The sequence below is a fragment of the Caretta caretta genome, chromosome 4 (assembly GCF_965140235.1).
Source record: "Caretta caretta isolate rCarCar2 chromosome 4, rCarCar1.hap1, whole genome shotgun sequence".
Lineage (NCBI taxonomy): Eukaryota > Metazoa > Chordata > Testudines > Cheloniidae > Caretta > Caretta caretta.
In genome coordinates this window covers 69,864,572-69,888,955 of record NC_134209.1, presented here as the reverse complement: position 1 = coordinate 69,888,955, position 24,384 = coordinate 69,864,572, and the positions used below count along the sequence as shown (strand labels likewise).

The 24,384-nt window shown below is 40.3% G+C and overlaps 1 protein-coding gene across 4 annotated transcripts in view; it reads right to left on the bottom strand.

Moving 5' to 3' along the window:
• The window catches only part of FHDC1 (FH2 domain containing 1), a 48,953-nt gene that overhangs the window by 13,827 nt on the left and 10,742 nt on the right, over positions 1-24,384 (bottom strand). For all 4 annotated transcript variants that reach the window (XM_075127745.1, XM_048847634.2, XM_048847633.2 and 1 more), the window contains 6 exons: positions 18,981-19,042; positions 16,550-16,652; positions 4,956-5,041; positions 4,769-4,869; positions 911-981; positions 717-824 (listed from right to left, as the gene is read on the bottom strand). In XM_075127745.1, the coding sequence (XP_074983846.1) occupies positions 717-824; positions 911-981; positions 4,769-4,869; positions 4,956-5,041; positions 16,550-16,652; positions 18,981-19,042 (531 nt within the window). The remainder of the gene's footprint in view (positions 1-716; positions 825-910; positions 982-4,768; positions 4,870-4,955; positions 5,042-16,549; positions 16,653-18,980; positions 19,043-24,384) is intronic.

The following is a 24,384-nucleotide window of genomic DNA, read 5'->3' as shown; positions in this document are numbered from 1 at the left end:
TTTGGGCTAATGCAATATTTCCTGCCTAAACATCACCTAACACTTATGTTGTTAGCCGAAGGTGTCTTGCTGATGTGAAAGCTGTTAAACCAGTTTGCACACAGACAATGAAAAAAATCACAAGTGGAAGTATTTCAATCTTTTCCATTCCATGGAGGGAAGGGAAATTTGGTCAAGACAGTGACCCCAGGTGCATTTCAAAATTCATTCCAATTGGAAAAGGAAAAAATGCAAAAAACCCCTAAGGAGCTGCAAAAGATTTGATAGCTTTAAAAAAATCTAACAAGTCAAGCAGCGCAATGAAATAGGTCATTTCTCCTCAGAAGTTTTAATAGAAAGAAGAAGTTTTTATCAAAATTGACAGCTCCTTTAACAAAGTATCCCAGGACTTGAATAGTCAGGGGATGTTACACTTGAAGAACTAGATGGGGAATTTTTTTTTTTTTTTTTAAAACACAATACCAGAAAGTTTCTGCTGAAGATTTAATTAGTCTTTATATTTGTTCAGTTTTCTGTGGATGGGATCACCATACACAGGTAAGCTAGCGGAATGTGCGGAAGCAAAGAGGGAACGGTTAAGGACCGGAGACTTAAGGTTTACCCTCTTATTGTACGGCACATATCTCTTCCACTCAACTAAAACAAACTATCAGTCATCCGTGCCTCCCCTAATTAGATTATAACAGTTATTCTCAAAGATGGTAGTTTTTACATACCAAAGCAACAAAATGCAGCAGATTCATCCCAGGTTTGTTTGCTTTTGTGTCTGCTAGCTTGAGCAGTGACGAGAGTTTAAAGCCAACTGCATTGCCAGCATAACCCCCCTAGAGAGGAAAAGAGACAGAGAAGGCATGTGACATCAGTGGACTGCAATAGTCAATCAGGCCTCTTCATTTTGATGCACACTTACTGCATTCATAATATTCCCAGCCTGAAGGACCAAGTGTAATATGGAATGTAGTTCCTCACATGACATTAACTCTGTAAAGAAACAAACAGAAAGTTGCAGTCTGGAGGCTGTTTGTTAGAAATATATGTAGTGTGTATATTATACATAGATTGTCAGTTACCAAAGTCCATTTCATCCTCAAGCTCATAAAAGGTGTGAATTTTTTTATTTTTTTAATTTATTTTTTACAGGAAACTACAATTAACTGAAAGGTCATGGGAGAAAATGACATTATATAATCCAAAGTCACTGCTTCCATAATGACAGAATATCATTGACAGTTGGCAAACCACAAAGTATACGTTCAGACCTTAGCTCAGCTAGTATAATGTTTCCAAGGCAACCACCAGTAGCTCATGAAACATTTGGGGTCTAATCCTACCCAGCGCTGAGTGTCTCATAAGAGCTGCCAACAACCCTCACCTCCCACTAACTTCAGAATGAAGCAAGTGTACTTAGCACCTTGCAGGAACTGTTCAATGTCTGACAGGATTGGGACCTTGATTACTAAAGTTTGTATATAAAAATAATTGGTTGGGTCTGAAAAGGTGTACGGAAAGTACAACTTTCCTTATTTACCCCTCCTCCCCCCACCCTGCAGACTTTCTGCATAATCAAAAGACAGTGAGTTACAATAAAGACAGCTCTGAGACACCAAAGATAGAATATAAGGCTACATTAAAACGTCATACAGACAGTAATATGAAATAAAACTTCCTAATAAAAACTCTTATAATAAAAGCTTATTTCCTACATATTCTACTTTTGCAAAACACAACAGTACTTTAGATGAAAATATACATGGACATTTTCAACAAGATTCAACTTAACATACAAGTATGTGCTTAGAAACTATCATAAGAAATACCTTAGAAATAAGAGAAATAGAGCTATGCAGCTGTGAAGAGTTAATAAAATTAGTATTCTACAAATGCTGTAGAGCAGTGGTTCTCAAAGCCAGTCAGCCGCTTGTTCAGGGAAAGCCCATGGCGAGCCGGACCAGTTTGTTTACCTGCCGCGTCTGCAGGTTCGGCCGATCGTGGCTCCCAGCGGTCGCGGTTTGCTGCTCCAGGCCAATGGGGGCTGTGGGAAGCGGCACGGGCCAAGGGATGTGCTGGCTGCCCTTCCCGCAACCCCCATTGGCCTGGAGCGGCGAACCGCGGCCAGCAGGAGCTGCGATCGGCCAAACCTGCGGACGCGACAGGTAAACAAACTGGTCTGGCTCGCCATGGGCTTTCCCTGAACAAGCGGCTGACTGGCTTTGAGAACCACTGCTGTAGAGTAAAAGATCTTTGCAAATTTGCAAGGTATTCACAGCATGGGAATAAACACTATAGAGAATTTTATTTTATAAGGTTTGATGAATATCTAGCCATTCATAGTAAAATGTGGAATATTAAATTGTAGAAGGCTTAAAATAAACACACTTGCAATCAGTGCACTGTGAAAATTTTTTTTTTTAAGAAAAGACATTATATTGCTCCAAAATTAGCATTATTTAAATTATCCTGTTTTTAACGGTTTAATCCAACATGCTAATCTGTCATTATGGAAGCAGTCAGAAGTGGTACCTCTCAAACCACTTTGTTTGGTGTTAGCAGCCTGCCAGAACACAAGGTAATTAAAAATGTTTTGATACAAAAAGCTTTATACAAGGAAGCATTTTATAGCAAGAGGCAGAAAAGAATGTGCAAGTGGATATAAAAGTCTATAAACTAAGAAGAGAAGTCAGCCTGCAAAGATGGCACACCGGACGAGCCCATATATACTACAGTTGCTACCCTGTCAAGTGACAGTTACAACATACCGTATATACTCGTTCATTAGCCCGTTCGTTTATAAGCCAACCCCCAAGATGGATAGGTAAAAATAGTAAAAACCGTATGACCCTTTCATAAGACGACCCTATATTTCAGGGGTTGGCAAACTTTGGCTCCCGGCCCATCAGGGTAAGCCGCTGGTGGGTCGGGACATTTTGTTTACCTGCTGCGTCTGCAGGCATGGAGCCCCTCAGCTCCCTGTGGCCGCTGTTTGCCATTCCCAGCCAATGGGAGCTGCGGGAACGCTCCAGGTAAACAAAACGACAATGTATTAGATATTCAATTCAATGATTTCATAGAGTTTAAAATCATCAAATTTTGGTGTAGACCCATTTATAAGCCGACCCCTGCTCTTTGATGCGTCACTTTTTTACCAAAAATATTTGGCCTATGAACGAATATATATGGTAGTTCAATTTTGCAGTGTACATGGACCTTTATCAATTGACTTGCTTGTAAGTCCCCAGTTAAACTCTCAGCATTAGCAAGATACAACAGGCTTTTTTGCCAAAAATTTACAGCCATTACTACCACCAATTCAGCTCTACCACTGGAAGTATTAGTGTAGACAAGGCTCCTGCAGCTGGACACTTTGACTACTGTGTTGTCTAACACTGCTTGGGGCAGATATGAGCAATGCTCCTGTGGCTTTCAATGTGTTTACCAGTATTCCCATACTAAGGATCAGAGTAAATGGGCAACACAGGGATTAGGTGAAAGTCAGAATCATAGGAAGGAGCAAAACCAGAAAATTAAGAAGTTAATTATTTTGCATTAGATTAAGAGAGAGAACTTAAGAATGGCCCTACTGGGTCAGACCAAAGGTCTATCTAGCCCAGTATCCTGTCTTCCAACAGTGGGTAGTGCCAGGTGCCCCAGAGGGAATGAACAGAACAGGTAATCATCAAGTGATCCATCCCCTGTCACTCATTCCCAGCTTCTGGCAAAGAGAGGCTAGGGACACCATTCCTGCCCACCCTGGCTAATAGCCATTGATGGACCTATCCTCCATGAATTTATCTAGGTTTTTTGAATCCTGTTATGGTCTTGGCCTTCACAACATCCTCCGGCAAGGAGTTCCACAGGTTGACTGTGCATTGTGTGAAGAAATACTTCCTTTTATTTGTTTTTAATCTGCTGCCTATTAATTTCATTTGGTGACCCCCTAGTTCTTGTGTTATGAGAAGTAGTAAACAACACTTCCTTATCTACTTTCTCTACACCAGTCACGATTTTATAGACCTCAATCATATCTCCCCTTAGCTGTTTCTTTTCCAAGCTGAAAAGTTCCAGTCTTATTAATCTCTCCTCATACGGAAGCCGTTCCATACACGTAATAATCTTTGTTGCCCTTTTCTGAACCTTTTCCAATTCTAATATATCTTGTTTGAGATGTGGCGACCACATCTGCACACAGTATTCAAGATGTGGGCATACCATGGATTTATATAGAGGCAACATGATATTTTCTGTCCTATTATCTATCCCTTTCTTAATTATTCCCAGCATTCTGTTTGCTTTTTTGACTGCCGCTGCACATCGAGTGGATGTTTTCAGAGAACTAGAGAGAGAAAGCAGAAGGCAGGACTTAATTAGGATTTGGGTTCCTGGACCAAAGGAGCAACATATCACCAGAACTCCGGTGCCTGTAAAGTTTAGAAAATAGGGAGTTCAGAAGAACAGAAGGAAATGGATCTATAAGAGATTACATGAGAATCCATTAGGATAATTATTTCAGTCAACCAATATTGCCATCTTACAGACAGCTTTACCAGGCATAGAGGAATGTGAAAGAGATGCAGTAACTTCGGGATCTTTGGCCCTGGGAGCAGAGTAAAAATTCAACAGACACACCCTTATGGAATGTGTCAGAGGCTAGTTAGCGTCCTTTAAATAGCTACTAGGTACCTGAAATTCAAGATCTAGTCTCTACAATGCAGATTGATTAATCTGCTTGCAAAAACAAGAATGTAATGCATGTCAAAGCATGTTTAATTACCTTTCGTAGCTGTTCTTATAATTGCCATGTCTTTCTGCAGAGAAGTACAAGAAGGTGTGAATTCTCTCCTTAGCACCATAGCTTCAATCCGAAGAGAATAGCTGGAACATAAATAAACCTAGCTTTAAAACAGAGAGCCAAAAAAAGAGAGTTTGCCATGAATAGAATAAACCTAGTACCTCCTTACTTTGGCACCTGGATTAGTAAATACATAAAGTAATCAGCTTGACACAGTTTTGCTACATCTCCATCAAAGGCTTTTAATTTCTTTACCTAGAAGAGAAAAAGAGAAAATAATAAAACAACTTAATCTAAAATCAAGATTAAAGATGAAAGTAAAAGAATACACCTTTACTGAAGAGAAGCAAATTTAACTTAAAGAATTAGTCAGTTCAGTGACTTGCTTTAGGGGAGTCTTGAAATCAGAGTTCCCTTTCAGAAAAATGAAAACCAGTTGCACCTCCTTCAATCCCAACATGTGCAAGGCAGCACAGGGGGACACCTGCAAGTCATTATTATATGCCTCCCATACCTCCATAACTAGTCCTGTGCACCATCTTGCCGGAGCACACAAAAAGAGAAAGACGTGGTCATGATGTTTGCGAGAATAGTGCCCCAGTTTCCATGAGAATTAGGTTCTTTCATTTTTGATTGCTCATTTTGCGATTCTCCGTTGTAAGCAGGTGAATTTCCTGTCTGACAGGTGCCAACTATTCAGGTGATCACAAGTCTGGCATACTGGATGTATGCTTGAAAGTTAACAGTGTTCAGTGCTTACAGAACTAAGATGATTTAGCAATATATTACAATTGTAATAAAAGTGTGTAGTTAAGTTGCAATATATTTTCATCGCATACATGCTTTCACTCATTGCTTTCTCTACAATTCTCTTTTGGGGTGAGACTTCATATTCTTGGTCTCAATCTAAATGTGAATTTGTGGGAGGTTTTATCTTATTTTGAAATATTGAAGCCAAATCCAGATAGTCATTTTAAAGTATTTGGATGTGGCTGGAAAGATAATTTAAAATGTAAAGGAAACAATTTTTTGTCTGTACAGTGTGTATGATAACACCCATTGTTTCATGTTGTGGAAAATACAGTGGGGAGATTTATATACACAGAGAACATGAAACAATGGGTGTTATCATACACACTGTGCAGTGTGTATGATAACACCCATTGTTTCATGTTCTCTGTGTATATAAATCTCCCCACTGTATTTTCCACAGCATGCATCCGATGAAGCGAGCTGTAGCTCACGAAAGCTTATGCTCACATAAATGTGTTAGTCTCTAAGGTGCCACAAGTACTCCTTTTCTTTTTATGGTTATATCTGATGCACAACAGGGCCTTAAAAATATACTGCCGTCTAGTTTATGTGCCAGACACTCATGACACTGTGCACACATCACAAAAATATCCAGAACCTCCTTATCTCAAATACAGACATTATGAGAAAAGGCAGCAGATACCTCCCCACTCCTCAATACACATTTGTCTGTCATCTGTACTCTCCTCTTTCATCATGGCTGCATCAATACCCATACACACTCTGGAAGCCATAGATACAAACATTCTGTTTGTACACAAGCACCCACACATACAGTGAAGAAATAAGTAGACACACCCTCGTTGAAGCACAACTGCAATTTTGTCCAAGTAAGATATAAGAATGTTTCACAATATGTAGAAATCATGCATAAACTCATGCCCACATCCAGTCATCCTCCTCTATCTTCCCCCACACAAACTTCGTAGCTCACCTTCACATTTCTCTCACACCCCGCATACATACCTGCATACAAACAACTCCATCCTCTTCTCCTTTCTCCGCACCACACCTCCTCTCACTGCCAACCACATGTAGACACTAAGGCCAGCATTCAGTTTTGTAGGAACCACAACCTGTTCTGGGGTGGGATTGTTCAGACCATAGCAGTCTTTCCTTCCCATTCCCACTGCTGATCCGGACATCGGCCATTCATAGGCTGCTGTGATTCAGCACAGGATCACAAGCCTCTCAGAACATCCAGGCTCCAAATGAATCATTCGAATGGCTTTTGCCTACGGTTGGCACAACTACAGGTGGATTACACACATTCACCTCAGACATTAATGTTCTTTTATTTTCTTTCTTTTTTAAGGACAGAGAATAGTCTTATTTTTAATTTTAAAAGATTCTGTATTATAAAGATCTGAAGGTTTCTGACATTGTTCTTTTTTATGACATTAAGACAAAGGATCCTACCTCTCCACAAAAAAGGGGGGGTGGGCAGACAGGGTTATTCTGCTTGTTTTCACAGTAAACATTCAAGATTTGTTTGTCATGGAAGACGCTAGAGCTTTAACTAAGTTATGGACTTTTTTTTGTAAAAGATCCCCCACAAGTGACAGACAAGGCTCTGCAGCTGGACCCTTTTTCACCACTGTGTGTTAAGCCTGCTGAAGAGCTGGTTAAACTTAACTTAATGGTAAAGAGACTGGAAACTGCTGGTGATTTGTCGACACTAGCGCTCGCAGTATAATACATACACTGAAGGATTCCTCCTCCCCACCTGTCACCTCAGTACAGTTCCCTTGTGAAGACAGCTATACATGACAGGAGAACTAATTAAGTTATGACACCACAGGAATCAAGAGAATGAAAGCAGAGTAAAATGAGAGATAAAAAGATATTTAGTCAGACTGTTTATATTTCTGAACTCCCAGTGCCTAATGAACATTCTAAAGAAAGGATTGCTTTGTTGAAGATTTAACCCTTGCCTCTTCACTTAAGATACAAAAGCCACCAAAAACCAATTCCAGACCCCCCAGGAAGTCCACCACCAAAGCCACAGAAGACCAGACTTGAAATGATTTTTTTTTTTTTGTAATAGTGTAGAAATACAGCAAAGTATAAAGAGCTAAAAAATTAGAGGAAGCAGAATTTTAAATATCAGAAATGCAGGCTCTACCTAACATGAAAGCAGATCTGATAAAATATATTTTGCACAAAAAAATTAACCAGAAACTGCAATTGTTATCAGCATTTTCTGCGATCAATGTTGCTTTCAACATTTTTTGAATTTTAAAACAAAAATTATTTTGTTTCCAGCCTACATTTCAAAATGAATTCTTTCCTTTAAGATACCATTTTGACTTTTGGAAAATGAAAGTTTTCTTTCTCTCCCTCGCCCACCACCACCACCACCATTTTTACGCTGGAAGAAGAAATAGGAGTGGAGATGGCATGAAAAAAAAAGGGGGGGGGGGAGAAGAGGGAGAGAGAAATAAAAAATCAACACACTAAAAACCAAAACTTTTCAGTTTCCAAAAACCAAAATGACATTTCACATTGAAATAAAATGGAAAAAAAAAACAAAACCGAAACACCACTTGTTGATTCAAAATGAAAATGCCTATGAAAAACCCAAATTTTGTCAAAAAGTGATAAAGCTTCTATTTTTCCAGTTACAACAAAGATATACCAAGAAAGAGAATCCTGGTTAGAGAGGAATTGAGTTGCATTCACACTACTTACATACAACTTGTGTAGTCTTTGCAGGTATCCTGACCTATCCCTCCAGAAAAACCAAAACAGAGTTGTGAACTCAGCCATCTATTTCAAAGTTTGCACAAAAAACATTGACTGGTATGCCTACACAGCAAAGAAAAACCCCTTGGGCTCATGGGGCTTGGACTGTAGGGATGAACCCGGACGTCTACATAGCAATGAAACATCCCCACAGCCAGAGCCCAAGTCGGCTGTCATGGGTTTTTCTTTGCTGTGTAGACATACCTTAAGCATTCAGGCCGTTTCCCCTCTTCAAAAAGAGACAGGACATTACATGTAGAAGACTGTAAATGCAACTTTAAAATTTAAATGCACAAAAGCCAGGAAGCAAGATAGCTGACATCAGCCATGGCAGCAGGTGAACGTACTGTTGGGGAGGCTAGCCCCCACCTCTCCCGCTCTGCCCGAGGCCCCTCCTCCCTTCTCCCACTCCCTCCCTCACCAGAGCCTGGAGCACGCACACACCCCCGTGGTCACTGGCCCCCCCCATATGCCCCCAGCCTCAGCACACCCAGCAAGCGGCATGGCAGAGCGCCCCCAGCCCCAGAGTGCCGGGGGGGTGGTGCAGCTGAAGCACATCCAGCCCCAGCACTAGGTGGGCAGTGGTGCGGCCAGAAGATATTAGTAACCCATTTTACAAATGTAAGGACAAAAGCACAGAGAAGCTAAAAGATCCTTTCTGCACTTTATAATCTAGTGTGTTATAACTAGGTCCCCACATTACATATAAGTTTTGCAGTGTATTAACTAGGTCATAAGGTTATAACAATCTGGAGGAAATCTAAGGCAATATCTAAGACAAAATTTTATCCTGTACACACATTTCTTTGCTATTGCTATTACATATTTTCCAATTTAAAAAGTTTCAGACATCCAATAATGAAACAGAAAAAAAATGCCACAGGCATCATGTTTTCAAGCTTCTCTCTGCAACCACGAGAGCTAGAAAAGTTGTTCACAGGAAAGTCAAAATGCTCCCATAGTCCCATGACTCCAGGAGCTGCGGCGCTAATTAACACCCCAAGTATTATAACAGCCATGATGAAATCATGAATTTTGGCAACACCGCACACTATCTGTCATATCCTTAACACATCAACGGACTTTGGATAGGTTCACAAATGATTTGAGAACACGAGCTAAAATTAAAAACCACCACCACCACAAATAGTGAACAAGGAAGCATAATTAAACTTCATCCTCAATTTTTCATTTCTTGAGTTTCACACTGAGCTGCTGTTAATTTTTCATTTGCTTTTTTAGATGGATTATATGTTTGCAATGGCCATGAACACACAGATTTTACATTCACATAATTCACCCTCACTTTAAAGTCTGTTATGAAATGGAGAAAAATCTGACCTCATTTGGTCTGAAGATTTCTATCGCCAATATTTAATTATTTTTTAGAGCCAGGAAAGCCAGTAGATGAGTTATAAACAGCTTTCCACCAGCAACATGCAGTACACTAGCGAGAAAGTGAATTTTATTTTATGAATACCAGGACAACTATGCAAAGCTCCTGAATGAGAGTCAGAATCAGAGTCCTTGACTGAAACTGTAACTCATTCTTGGATGCAGATACTCATTTGAGTAGATTACTCCATCTCAAAAAGAGGCAGCAGTACACAATGGGATAGATGAATAGGATAAGTCTCCTCCATTTCTCCATGTTTCCATATCACTGTGAACATACATGGCATTTTAAAAAACGAGGCCCTGTTCCCACAGTGCTTACTGGCTAGATCAAACAATGACACATGGGAAAGCATCTGAAGTGCAAGGAATGGAGACACCACACGTGAAATGCCCCTCTCCTTACCTACGCAATATCGTGAGGAGATAAGAAAAAGAGACAAAGGGTGCAGTCAAAAGAAGACTGCCGTTGATTTAAGGGGTAAACAAGGATGTAGGAGGAGATGAAAAATATAAAGGAGGGACAGAGTCACACAAAGCATTGAAGGAAAGGAAGAGGAGACTGAATTTTATGTAGAAATTGAGAAGATATTTAAAGGGAGTTGAGCAAGCAGGGAGAAGTTTTCCAGTAATCTAAGCGAGAGATTATTAGTGTTTTTAAGACAAAGAACTATCAAACAACAGATTTTTAGGCATTGTAAGGAAGGATTAACAGGATGTGTTGATAAGCCTGGGCAAGCATGTGTGTGGTGAGTTGATGAATAGGTTAGACTATCCAAAATCTGTGCTTGCAATACATACAGAAAAGAATGTGACATGGTGGCTGCTAAAAATTGTGTACTGTGAACTTCCTTACTCCTTACCAATTTGGGCCTGTGGAGCAGTGTACTGGTATGCATCAAAAGCAGCTAGAAGATTCCCCCCTGGTTTGGTCAGGATGCCAGGAAGAGTAACTGTCAGCCATTTTAATGGGATATAGGCCCAGCTTTGTAGCTGGAATCTTTTTTTTTTAAAAAAGGGAGGGAGTTGGGGAGGCTCTTTTGTATCAGAGATTGGTAGCATGGAAGACCAGCACTTTTCCTCCATAAATACACAGAACACTGACCTGACAAGGAGTGGGACTGGGGAAGGAGGAAGTGACAAATACAGACAGGTCTTTCTTCTCCAGTGTTGAGAGAGATGGTATGGTGGTAAATGAATCATTCCAGGAAGACCTGTGCTTGGCAACTAATGATTTGCTGGTGGTGAGTTTATTTATTTATTTTAACTATCTAGAAAACGTTACACTTATTTTTTGCACCAGACTTCTGCCTTTGAGACCATTTTCTGTGGATGCTGGTAACCCTGGTAATAAATCCTCAGTACTCCACAGAGAAAAGCTTGTGGTTTTAAAACAAGAAATTTGAGAAATTTCACAGGCTGGAAGCTTTGTCTGACCTTGACTTTGTCAATTTTGCAAATCACACATTTGAAAATGTTCAAACAATTTCTGTTTGACAAAATCCCTCACAACAGTGCCAGTATTTCAATAATGCCTGTATCCAGTTTCACAAAAAAACAACATTGAACAAAAGTGCCATTTATACACAATTCTAAGAGCTCAGTTACCAACTAAAATGTTCTTAGTCTTAACACCCTTTTAATGCATGTAAATAAAGCTAATACAATTAGAGTACGGAAGGCACAAAACATTTTGAAGATAACAAAATAAATCCTTACTCTTTGTTTTGTTTTAATTATCTAGCCTTATTTTAAAAAGTTGTTCCATCTCAAAAAAGACCGCACAGAAAGGTGGAATAACCAACAGTGGGAGGTTGGGGGGGGAGGGACAAATTGTTAAGATATAAAACTTGCAGCATAAGTCAGGCTGGTGTGTAGGGAAACACTGAGGTAATAGGGCTATTTATCAACACTTTCTAGGACACTGATAAGATTACAGCATAAATCAAGTGTTTACAATTTACCAGCAGTAGTGTGAATAAAGGTTGAGGGTCAAACTCAAAAGAGCACGAGAATTCAAAGCTTACCCCCTTCACAGAGGTGACAACGAATGCATTTTCAGTGCAAGGTTTGTATCATTGTATCATGGAAACGGCAGAAAAATCTCTGAAGTCCCAGGTGACTGGGTGGCAAAAAAAGACTGTTCAGGACCCACCTGAGGATGGCTCCGCAACCCAATACACAAGACAAATCAAGAGTGCCCACAAAGAGGTTTACAAGCACCCTGGGTCCACATCAGGAACTCTAAGCTGTTCTGCAAGGGACAGGCTGAAAACAGGATGGTGTGTTGTCTTCTTGGAACCAAGCTGTGACTGCAAGATTAGGTAGGTTTCTGAAGTCAGTGTGCAAAGATCCACTGGCATGGTGTATGTTGGTATTAGTGACACCGTTTCAGATGATACCTCAGAGATTACAGGCCACTTCAGAGAAGACAGAAGGGTACTGAAGGAGAGGAATGTGATCTTTCCTGTCCCACAAGCAAAGGAAGAGAGAAAGCAGAAGATTCTGGAACTGTGTCACTGACTAGATAAGTGGTTGAAAGGAAGAGGGTTTTGATTTTGTGGAACATAAGTCAACCTTCTTAGAAGAGGGAGCTGTGCAAATCTGGATGACCTCCATCTCAGTAGAGGGGGAATCAATCTTTAGGGGACCGGCTGGAGGGTATTTATATTTAACAAGAGAAACAGATAAAAAAAAGGAATAAATGAGCATTCATTTGGTACAAAATAAATCTAGGCACCAAGGGATGTGAAGAGAAGAAATTCTTTAATTGCCTATGTACCAAGTATAGGAGTCTGGGTAATAAGAGGAATTGCAATTGCTCATTTATAGGCATAAATTTAACTTAGTGGGTATTATTGAAATCTGCTGAGAAGAGCCACATGACTGCAATGTTAAAATCATAACTGCTTTAAATAGGATTGAAAGGGAAAAGCGGGAGTGGAGATGGTACTCTGACACTCTGTCAAAAATAGATCACTGCCCACTTGGAAGCAAATGACCTTGAATGCTTATGGATCAACCTTCTAACAGATAAGGCACAAGATATGATACTTGTGCCTGCTACAGACCACCAAGTCACACTAAAGAACAGAACAACAAGCTCCTTAAGCATCTACATGTAGGGGTAGGACAAAAAGCTACATTATCGTGGGGAACTTATATCTGAGTGACCTATGTGAGAGGTCTCATGCTGTCAAGACTAAAATGTGCTTGGAATTTATAAATATTATAAATAACAGTTTCCTAACTCAAATAGTGTGGCATCCTACATTGGAGAATTCTGCATTAGATCTAATTTTGACAGATGAAGAGGAATTGACATAAAAATAAATAAGTTTGTGTTTGCTTAGGTGCAAGTGATGATGACTTGATTACATCTATTGTGTGTAAGCAAAACCAAGTCCAAACCAGTAATATATGTGATGAGATTGGAGTTGCTATGTAATAATATATGAATACTGTGTGTTTACCTGGTTACTGGGATGCTTACTGTATGACTATATGGGTGTAGTTTAATAGTGGCTATAAAGGGGGAAAAAAAAAAACCAAACAGGAAGGGGAAGAACAATAGTTCAAGATAAACCACTTTTCAGCAGACATTTTAGAAACAATGCCAGAACCAGAAAAGGCTTGGGAACAGAAGAGCCAAAGGACTACAGTAGTTGAAAGAGAGAGAGTCAAGAAAGAGGGAAAACAAACTAAGATGCAGGTGACCATTGGGGTGCCTAAAGTTAGGCCTGTTTAGTTACCCTCAGAAGAGATGGTCAGATTTTAGGTAAGATAAACCTGTGTAGATTATTGTTTTAAAATCTCTCTCTCTAAATACTTTTTTCCTATTGCAACAACTGTTTGTCACTATAAACACCACTAGTCACAGACTCCTGAAAGGAAGAATACAGGTGCCAAACCCAGTCAGACCTGCTGGGTACGCATGTCTGATAGACTGGGCCATGGGTACCCTGTTTAAGGCCACGTCTACATTACGGGGACTAAACCTGCATAGCTACAGTGCCATAGCCATGCCTACGTAACCCAGTAGTGCACACACAGCTGATGCTAATGCAAGGGGTTTTTCCCATCGGTGTAGGAACACCACCTTCCTGAGCTAGGTTGGCAGAAGCATTCTTCCATCAGCCTAGCTACTACTACACTGGAGGTTAAGTTGAAATAGCTGCATCGTGCAGAGGGGTGAATTTTTCATACCCCTGAGTGCTGTAGCTGTGTCTATGAAAATTTTAAGCACAGACCAGTCCCAAAAGTAGGAGAAACCACCCAGGATGGGTAAATCCACAAGGTCAGACACCTGAAGAAGTGGCACACCCCGAGACCACCAAAGAGGATGCAGCTAGCACTGCAACTGTGAAAGAGCTTGGTGCTTTACAAAGATCAGTTTCACAAAGCTGAAAACAAATATCACCCAAATCATCTGGGAGAAAATTTAAATGGTGAATCTGAAAAGGACCTGGAAGTCATGGTGACTAATCAGCAGCACAATGCTGAGGCCAAAGGGCTAGTGCAGTCCTTGAAAGTAAAAACAGAGGACTATCAAGTAGGAAGATTACCTCACCTCTGTATGTGCCCCTGTGTCCAGTTCTGGTAGCTACACTTCAAGAAGGATATTGGGGAGGGTTCAGAGAAGAGCCATGAGAACGATTCAAGGATTGGAAATCATGCCTTACAGTGAAAATCTCAAGTTGCTCAATCTATTCATTTTAACAAAGAAAAGGGTAAGGGGTGACTTGATCATAATCTGTAAGTACCTACACAGGAACAGAAATTTGATAATAGAGGGCTCTTGAATCTAGCAGACAAAATGTAGAACAAGAACTAATGGCTGGAAATTGATGATAGACAAACTCAGCCTAAAAATAAGGTGCAAATTTTTAACCATTGGAACAACTTATCCAAGGACGTGGTAGATTCTTTATTACATGAAGTATTTTTAAATTGAGATTGGTTTTCTGAAAGACATGCTCTAGTTAAACCACAGCTACTGGACTTTAAGTAGGAGTTCATACAGGGAAGTTCTATGGCCAGTGTTATGTAGAAGGTCAGACTAGATTATCACAATGGTCCCTTGTGGCCTTTAGGTCTCAGAATTTAATCAGTTTTCTACTGCTGCCTAACTACATGCCAGTCTTCTTTCTCTAGAAATCAGCTACAGCCTTCCTTTCCTGACAGCCCCATACTAGCTCCTTTGCTACAGGACATGCAAGATGTACATTCACTACCCACAGCAGCTTGACTGAGTGTGACATTCAGCTGTTCCACATAAGGTCAACTGAACTTTCATGGTATCAGAAGCCATGTTCTAGTTTTGGAGAATTGCTAGACACATCAAGATTTCACAACTGTAAGTCTCCTACAGCATGGAACTCAGAAAACTAGGTAGGAGTTCCATCTGATTTAGGATTGAAGTGCGTGAAATTATAATCAGAGCATACAATTAACTTCCAGAGTCACGCCTATCTGAAAGTTTATCAACTCTTGCCACAAGTAACATCCAAGACCTACAGCTGAAAGATTAGAAGGGAAAAATACTTTTGTCAATTTATTTTGTGCATTGACTACAGATGAAGTGAGGTTATGATTCAATTTCCCGTTATATATAGTTACTCCACCATTTTCCACTTTATGTGGGTTTTTCCACACTCAGTAGAAAAAACTTATTTTTAAAGACTGATACGTGTATTGTAAAGCCACATAAAATTGGAAGGGAGAAGGGAATGGTTTCAGGAACAATTTCAGTACCCAAAACTACTTTGAACTCCACCTCTAAAACTGACTAACTATATTTCAAGTTGACGGTGTCCCTTTATATACAAACCCCTCTAACTTAACCTTTAGATTACACATTCCCAATCAAAGTTATAGACCTTACCACTATACATGTTATTTGTCCCCATGACAAAGTAAGTAGCCCGGGTTAAGGATGTGTGCTTGAGTACAATTAAGTAGAGATGTGTGGTGTTGTTGGTTATACGTCTGAACTGAAAGCAAGTTTGTTGCTGAGCAAGTTGTTGTCAGAGAGCATTTGAATATTAGGATATTGAAGTGGTATGGCATATGAGTTAAGGTTGGCCTGAATGTTAACTGTCAATTTCCTGGTTTTTAAAAATTGTTTTTAGAGAGCTTGTGTGTCAGTCGACTTAAGTTTATCAAACAAATTGGCACATTTAGGATTGTGGATCACTAAGACAGCACAGAAACAAGTTACCACGGGGTCTCCATCCCGGGGGAGTCGACGGGAGAAACTCTCCCATCGACTTACCTTACTCTTCTCGTTGTGGATAGAGTACAGGCATCAACTGGAGAGCGATCTGCTGTCAATTTGGCAGGTCTTCACTAGACCTGCTAAATCGACTGCCGGTGGATCGATCTCAGAGCATCGATTCCAGCTGTACTGTAGATGTAGCCTAAATGAAGGCACTGGGCAACTGTGTTTGGTTCCAACTGTAGAACCTCTGCACCCGCTGGAAGAGAATTGAGCAGTAATTTACAGGTCGTAACTTAATAAAATACATCTAAGAAACAAAGCCACCTTATCAGTACCTTAATTAGGGACTGCCAACAAACAAACAGTTAAACTACTTAGTAGGCAGGGAATGACTAAGACTATGTCCTCAGTATCTCAAGCAAGTATGTTGTCATCCTACAGGCCAAATATTTGCACTTAATGGTTTTACATTCATAGATCTCCAGAGTTTTGATGCCCCTTTTAGAGAAAAAATAAGAGCTGTTCTGTAGAATCCCAGGCAACAGCAGCTCTACCACAAAAGCAGCAACTAAATAAAACCGCTTACTTACCTCCTCTGCTTCTGGCAATAATTTAAGGAATTCACGCAGCATCTCACACCCACCGAGATCACCTTTTCCTTGATTAATATCTTCAATTATGGATTGAGCAGGCCTTGAATACACAATTAATCAATTACATTTCAAATGCTTGAGTAACAGCAGTTATACACTGGAGAAAAAAACATACCTCTGCTATGCACAATAATTGTAATTAGTCATGCATCAGTATTTACAACAGTGTTATTCAAAAACAACATTCAGCAATGCCTCTACTGAAGAGCAATTTTCTAATCAGTGCATAAAAGGTTCAACACCACCAGCTTACTCTTAAAAAGTTCCTTCATCTCATAAGAACAGCCATACTGGGTCGGACCAATGGCCCATCTAGCCCAGTATCCTGTCTTCTGACAGTGGCCAATGCCAGATGCTTCAGAAGGAATGAACAGAACAGGGCAATTACTGAGTCATACATTCCTATTGTCCATTCCCAGCATCTGACAGTTAGAGGCTTACAGACACCTAGAGCATGGCTGCATCCCTGGCCTCTTGTCTAATAGCCATTGAAGGACCTACCCTCCATGAACTTATCTAATTCTTTTTTGAACCCAGTTATGCTTTTGGCCTTCACAATATCCACTGGCAACGAGTTCCACGGGATGACTGTGCATTGTGTGAAGAGGTACTTCATTTTATTTTAAACCTGGTGCCTATGGATTTCATAGGGTGACCCCTCGTTCTTGTGTTATGGGAAGGGGGAAATAATGCTTCCTTATTCACTTTCTCCACACCATTCATGATTTTTATAGACCTCTATCACATTCCCCACCCCCACTCATATCTTTTCTAAACTGAGCAGTCCCAGTCATTTTAATCTCTCCTCATATGGAAACTGTTCCATATCCCTAATCATTTTTGTTGCTCTTCTCTACACCTTTTCCAATTCTAATATATCTTTTTAATATGGTGCGACCAGAACTGCATGCAGGATTCAAGGTGTAGGTGTACCATGGCTTTATAGTGTGTCATTATTATATTTACTGTCTTATTTATCTATCCATTTCCTCGTGGGTCCAAACATTGTTAGCTTTTTTGATTGCCACTGCACATTGAGCAGTTGTTTTCAGAGACTATTCATGATGACTCCAAGATCTCTTTCTCAAGTGATAACAGCTAATTTGGACCCCATCATTTTGTATGTATGGTTGAGATGTTTTTCAATGTGCATTACTTTGCCTTTATCAACACTGTATTTCATTTTGTTGCCCAGTTACCCAGCTTTGTGAGATCCCTTTGTAACTTTCTGCAGTCAGCTTTCGTGTTAACTATCTTGAGTAATTCTGTATCAATCTGCAAACTTTGCCACCTCACTGTTTATCCCTTTTTCCAAATCACTTATAAATATGTTTGACAGCATTAGTCCCAGTACAGATCCTTGGGGGACATCACTATTCATCTGAAAACTGATCATTTATTCCTATGCTTTGTTTCCTGTCTTTTAACCATTACCAATCCCTGAGAGGACTCATCCTCTTATCCCATGAATGCTCAGTTTTCTGTAGAGCCTTTGGCGAGGGACCTTTTCAACAGCTTTCTGAAAGTCTAAGTTCACTGTATCCAATGGATTACCTTTGTCCACTTGTTTGGTGAGGCATGATTTCCCTCAACAAAAGCTATGTTGATTCTTTCCTACCATATTATGTTCATCTAATAATTCTGTTCTTTACTATAGTTTCAACCAGTTTGCCTGGTACTGAAGTTAGGTTTACTGGCCTGTAATTGCCAGGATCGCCTCTAGAGCCATTTTTAAAAATTGGTGTTCCATTAGCTACGTACCAGTCATCTGGTACCAGAGGTGGATTTAAGTGATAGATTACAGATCACAGTTAATAGTTCTGCAATTTCATATCTGAGTTCCTTCAGAACTGCTAGGTGAATACCATCTGGTCCTGGTGACTTATTACCATTTAAGTTATCAGTTTGATTCCTCTAGCACCACCTCAATATGGGACAATTCCTCAGATCTGTCACATAAAAAGAATGGCCCAGGTCTGGGAATCCCCCCCACATCCTCTCTCACCCCATTCCATTCTTTCTTCGTAAAGAGAGAAAAACCAAATGAAGAGCATCTCACGTTGAATTACATGAGAATGTATAGCTTTCAATTACTGCATATGAAACTTCAGCTCAACTGGCAAGGCAACAATCAAACTGAGCTCATTAGTACACAAGATTTAAGTAAAATTGGCACTCAAATAAACATGTTTTTGTTTAAACTATGAACTGAAGTTATTTGACAATTTTGTGCAGAACCTAAACTAAATTAAAGAAACATTGCCTTTCCAATTCTATCATATGTCTTCTTTATTTCCAATAATACTTATTGTGTAACCATTTCACTTCAAGCTCAAGTTAATTAACTGTATGAAAAAGGAAATCTTACTTTTTGAATTGTTTGAGAAATATCCCAATATTCATACTTCTTTTTGAATCCAAAATGGAAATCTGAGAGAGAGAAAGCAAGAGACATGACTCCAGTAATACTTCTGAAAACCTTAAAATACAGACTCTATTCCTTAAATTGTTATAAAAAGAATAAATTATATGCAATCTTTTGTACAAAAGAGTTGTCACCAAAACACAAGTCAAATGAATGGCTAGATCTGAGTATCATTCATTAGAGAGCAGAAAAGGAGTGATCTATTATTAAACTAGTCTTTAACAGGAAACAATGCAGCCCACCCACAACACCCTTGGCTTGCGGAACAGATGTCCAAGTTAAGAGAAAACCACAGCATGTTAGTGAGAGAATTAAGACAAATTATAATTCACCATGTAACAAGCTAGATTTTATCACAGAAATGTAGGGCTGAAAGGAACCTCAAGAGATCATCTCGTCCATCCCTGTGCTGAGGCAGAAACAAGTGTAGTTAATAGCATCCCTGGCAGGTATATGTCTAACAGTTCTTAAAAACTTTCAGTGATGGGGAGTCCACAATCTACCTTGATAACCTATTCCAATACTAAAAAGTTTTCCCTAAAATCTAACCTACATCTCTCTTGCTGCAGATTAAGCCAATTACTTCTTGTCCTACGTTCAGTGGACATGGAGAACAACTGAGCCCTGTCCTCTTTCTGACAGCCCTTAGCATGAAGTCATATGAGATCACCCCTCAGTCTTCTTTTCTCAAAGCCTGGTCTACACTAGGATATCAAGTCGGTATAACTATGTCATTCTGGGGTATGAAAAATCCACACCCCTGAGCAACACAGTTAAACCGATCTAACCCCAGAGTAGATAGTGCTAGGTCGATGGAAGAATTTTCCCTTTCAACGAGCTACCACCCCTCAGAGAAGTGGATTACCTATGCTGATGGGAGAAGCCCTCCCATCAGCATAGATAATGTCTTCACTGAAGCACTACAGTGGTACAGCTGCAACGCTGCAGCATTTTAAGTGCAGACAAGCTCCAGGACTAAACACAGCCAGCTTTTTTTAAACCTTTCCTCAATATGTCAGGTTTTCTAAACCTTTTATCATTTTTGTTGCTCTCCTCTGTACTCTCTCCAATTTGCCCACATCTTTCTTAAAGCATGGCACCCAAAACTGGACACAGTACTCCAGGGCCAGGTAGAGTGGAATCAATGATTTCATATCATATCCATACATTAATGCTGCTCACTGATGACTTAACTGGGACACAGACTATTACAAAAGTTTGAAGTTCCATGACATCCAGGGACATACTTTGAAATGTATAGTTCATATTATTTCAGGGGTAACTTATCAAATACCATGACCACCACAGTATAAGAACCTAAATAAGAGTCAACACACAGTATTGTTTTAATTCATATGAATGAACGGTCATGCTGATTAAATGGAAGGACTTTAAATCAGTTAATAAATCTGACATCAGTATTAGATATAAATAATGCTCAAATCTTCAGTTTATCTGGATGCAGTACCCCATGACATTAATTTGGTTTCAGCAGCTTTCTTAGTACGGATATGTTAGGATGGAAGACCAGTGAATTGTGAAGCATGTTTACCAAGAATGCCGCTACTCAGCCAGCGATCACATGGTCACCAAAAGTTTTGGCGATATAAGATTGCCAAAGACTGACAGACTGAACATCCAGCCGGATTATGTTAAGAACCTGGCTAGAGATCAACCTGGATTGCACTTGACCTGCAAGGAAATATGTTCTCTTGGCATTTGTTTGTTTGTTTTTTTTAAAAAAAGCCACAGATTTGTTATAGAATTTTGTTATATGTAATTCTAAAAACCAACCAAAAAAGGAGTGTACTTTTTTTCCTCCTCCTATATTTTTAAAGTTCTTTCTAATCAAAAGAATGAGTTAGGTTTTTTTAATACCAAAAAATTGCACCAAGTCCTAATGGAACAAAGCTAGGAATCTGAAAAGTTAGCAAATTTTCTGAGTGAATTATATCATCTCATTTCATTAAAATTACAATTTTACCACTGCAAGTTTGGAGATAACAGCCATAAAAAACAGTCACTGAGATTTACTATCACAGGGGAATTGTTTCATGTTAACACTGTCACCTGGCTGCCACAAACAACTCCAAATACACAGATGTACAGGGCTCCAATGGCCTCACACTGTGTTTGACAGTTGCACAGATATATTATACTCAGCAACAGTGTCAGAAAAAAAAAACTATCATTTGCAATGGGAACATCAGGAAAAAGTACTAAATATGTCAAGTTCTGAAGCCAGCTGGTGAAAATAAAAATGCAGATGTAGCTAGTATGCTTCCAGCATACTCCTATACAATACTGCATATCCAAGACAATCTCATTTGCCAAATGCCCCCCCCCAAAAAAAAGTAGATATGAATATTTTCCAGAACTTTGAAATTCCCTCTCTTCTTGATTCAAATTCATTACAAGTCTGAAAGAATGTGATACACAGTTTTTGTTGTTTTTTTTTAAATTAGATTATTGCTAGCCAGAATTCCTACCAGCCTAGCAAATGTAAACAGTGGGGATACACCTCAGTCTCTCTCCTCTAATCATGGGAGCTGAGAGGCCCACACAGTTCAATAAGTGAAAGCCCCAGCACCTAGTGCAGGTTAAACTATCGTTCCCCAGTGCATTATCTAATCTCCTTTCAAATGTTTCACTGAAGGTACCCCTCAATGACCTTTTAGATTGCAGTTCTATTCTCCAATTGTTCTGCTCACTTCTAATCTAAAATTACCATTCTTTAAATCCTGTAACACAGTCTCATTCAGTCCTTATAGCTTGTTCAATAATTTGTTCAGATCTAAGATCCCTCTCTCCATTTGTGTAAGCTATACAAGTTCTTAACCTTCTTATATCTTACGTGCTACTCTTCGTATTCTTTTTAGTTAGAGTATTTAACTGTACACAATTCTGTACAGTTAAGTATGCAGGAGGCCAAATCCTCACTGTTTAAGCCAATATAGCCTCATTGTCTTCATGACATTACACAAATTTACAGAAAATCTGGCTCAGTGCATCAGGGAAATTGGTGAACCAATTTAATTGTTTTTATTCTTTCCCTTAAAGAGAACATATATAACTACTCTTTCAGTGTCAGCGCAGTACAAAGTTATTGCATGACCACAAGCTAGGTACAAAATCAAAATTCAACAGAGCCTCAGTAGTCACATTTTCTTATAGGGCCTAGTATATTAGCTCTCACTGCTCTGCATATGATTTTTTACATTCATTGTTCGATTTTTCAATTAAAACTTTTGACCAAGATTTTCCTAAGCAACTTGTAATTTTGGGTTCCTCACTTTTTGTGTGTTCACCTTAAGACTCTTTAAAGGGGGCTTCTTTTCTGAAAAATCCTGTGAAAGTCTCAAATTTGGCGCGCACACACACACACACAAATTGCTCTTCACTTTAAAACACTGGCCCTTAACTCTGTACATGGAGCTAATATAACTTCTATTTTTACATACATGTCATCGCACTAAACCTTGTTCTGCATTCCTAACATCCATCCATTTCCCTGTTAGAGTTTTCCTTCGGTTTTCTTCTTGCCCATGGGCACAGAATAGTAGGATCACAGAAATGTAAGGCTGGAAGACACCTTGAGGTCAACCAGTCCAGCCCCCTGCACTTCAGCATCTTAGCATGTTTTCATATGTTGGAGGAATAACAAGAGGCAACCTAATTACTTCAAGTTTTTCGGGACTCTGCCTCAATCTTCTCTTTGTGTCAGACCTCCTGTATTGGTATCATCTGCAAAGTCTGGTCAACACAACATATGCCAATTCCTCCACATAATTTATAAAGTTACTAAAATTAATGCCAGTTCCAGCACTGACCACTACTAACAACATTTGATACATCATCTCAACTGGAGAATTTTTTGTGGATTGTAACCATCCCCTCTGCCAAAGCAGATCTCACATGATTCGTTATGACCTTTTCTAGCCAAGTCTCAAGTCTTCTTCTCCACCCTCATCTTCCTTGACCCTTTTGCCTCAAATCCCTCCTCAAATCTCATTTTGCTGGTGAAGCCCACTAACACTCATCACCAGTATCAAGGCAAACCCCAAGAGAACATACCTCCTTGCAGATCAAGCACAATCCAGATTGATCTCTAGCTAGGTTCTTAACATAATTCGTCTGGATGTTCAGTCTGTCAGCCATTGGCAATCTTATATTGCCAGAACTTTTGGTGACCATGTGGTCACTGGCTGAGTAGTGGCATTTCTTCGTAAACATGCTTCACAATTCACTGGTCTTCCATCCTAACACATCCGTACCAAAAAAGCCACTGAAACCAAATTAGTACTGATGGAGGCAACTGCTGGACTATGAATAACCTCATTGCTGATCTTGTTCTGCCACTTAACATGAAAAATCTGATGAAGATGGCAAGATTAAAAAATTCACTCCAGTGCTCTTCAGCCTTCCTCAGCACCCACACTTCACTGTGGTACAAAAGAGTTGGAATAACTGGTTCTATAGAGCAACAGCTTCAAAGCAAGCTTGATGTGGCAATGTCTCCAAACGCCACTGACAGGACCGGAACTTGGCTGATGCTACATAAGCGTCCACATCTCTCAAACATCCTCCAGCACGGTCTGTGATGCTTCCCAAGTATTTAACAGTTGCCACCTGCTCAGTGTCCCGTTTGAACAGGTTAATATGGAGTTGGTCACAAACCGGAGCTGGAAGCTGCTTGATGGTAATGGCCAAGGACTTGGTTTTATCCTGATTAATAAACGGACCCCAAGGGCTGAGCTGCTAGGAACAGTGCAGAGGCCAGGCCAATCTTGGCCAATGTGGGGAGGGAGGCAGTGCAGGGAGCTCGGCCAGGCTCCGCCAGACAAGTGGGTCCTGATGGAGCCTGGCCAGGGCAGGCCCTGCTCCCACTATGGCCTGGCTGATTGCACCGCTCCGGAGGGACCAAAGCAATCTCCACCCTAGGACTGGCCCTGGCTGTGCTACCAACTCAGCCCAGCAGACAAGGTCACCTCCCAGCAGAGCCACTGAGTGCGGCTGGGTGGCAGGGCGTGGGGGAGTGGGTCTCTGGGAGGTCTGGCAGGGGGCGCAGGACAGTGAGGGGCAGCAGGCCCTGGGCAATGGAGGGTGGGAGAGGTTTCAGTGTTTTGGGGCACTGGGCATAGGGGAGCCTCAGGGGGCACTGTGCAGTTGTGGTTATGGGAACTGGAGGGGGGCACTGGGTGAGGAGTGATAGCGTGCAGGGCAACTGCAGTTGTGGTGGTGGGATCTCTGGGCATAGCAGGTCTGGTGGGGTGCTGGGCATAGAGGTCTGTGGGGGAGTCTCCAGGCATAAGGGGTCAGGGGGTGCTGGGTGGGGAGGCAATGTGGC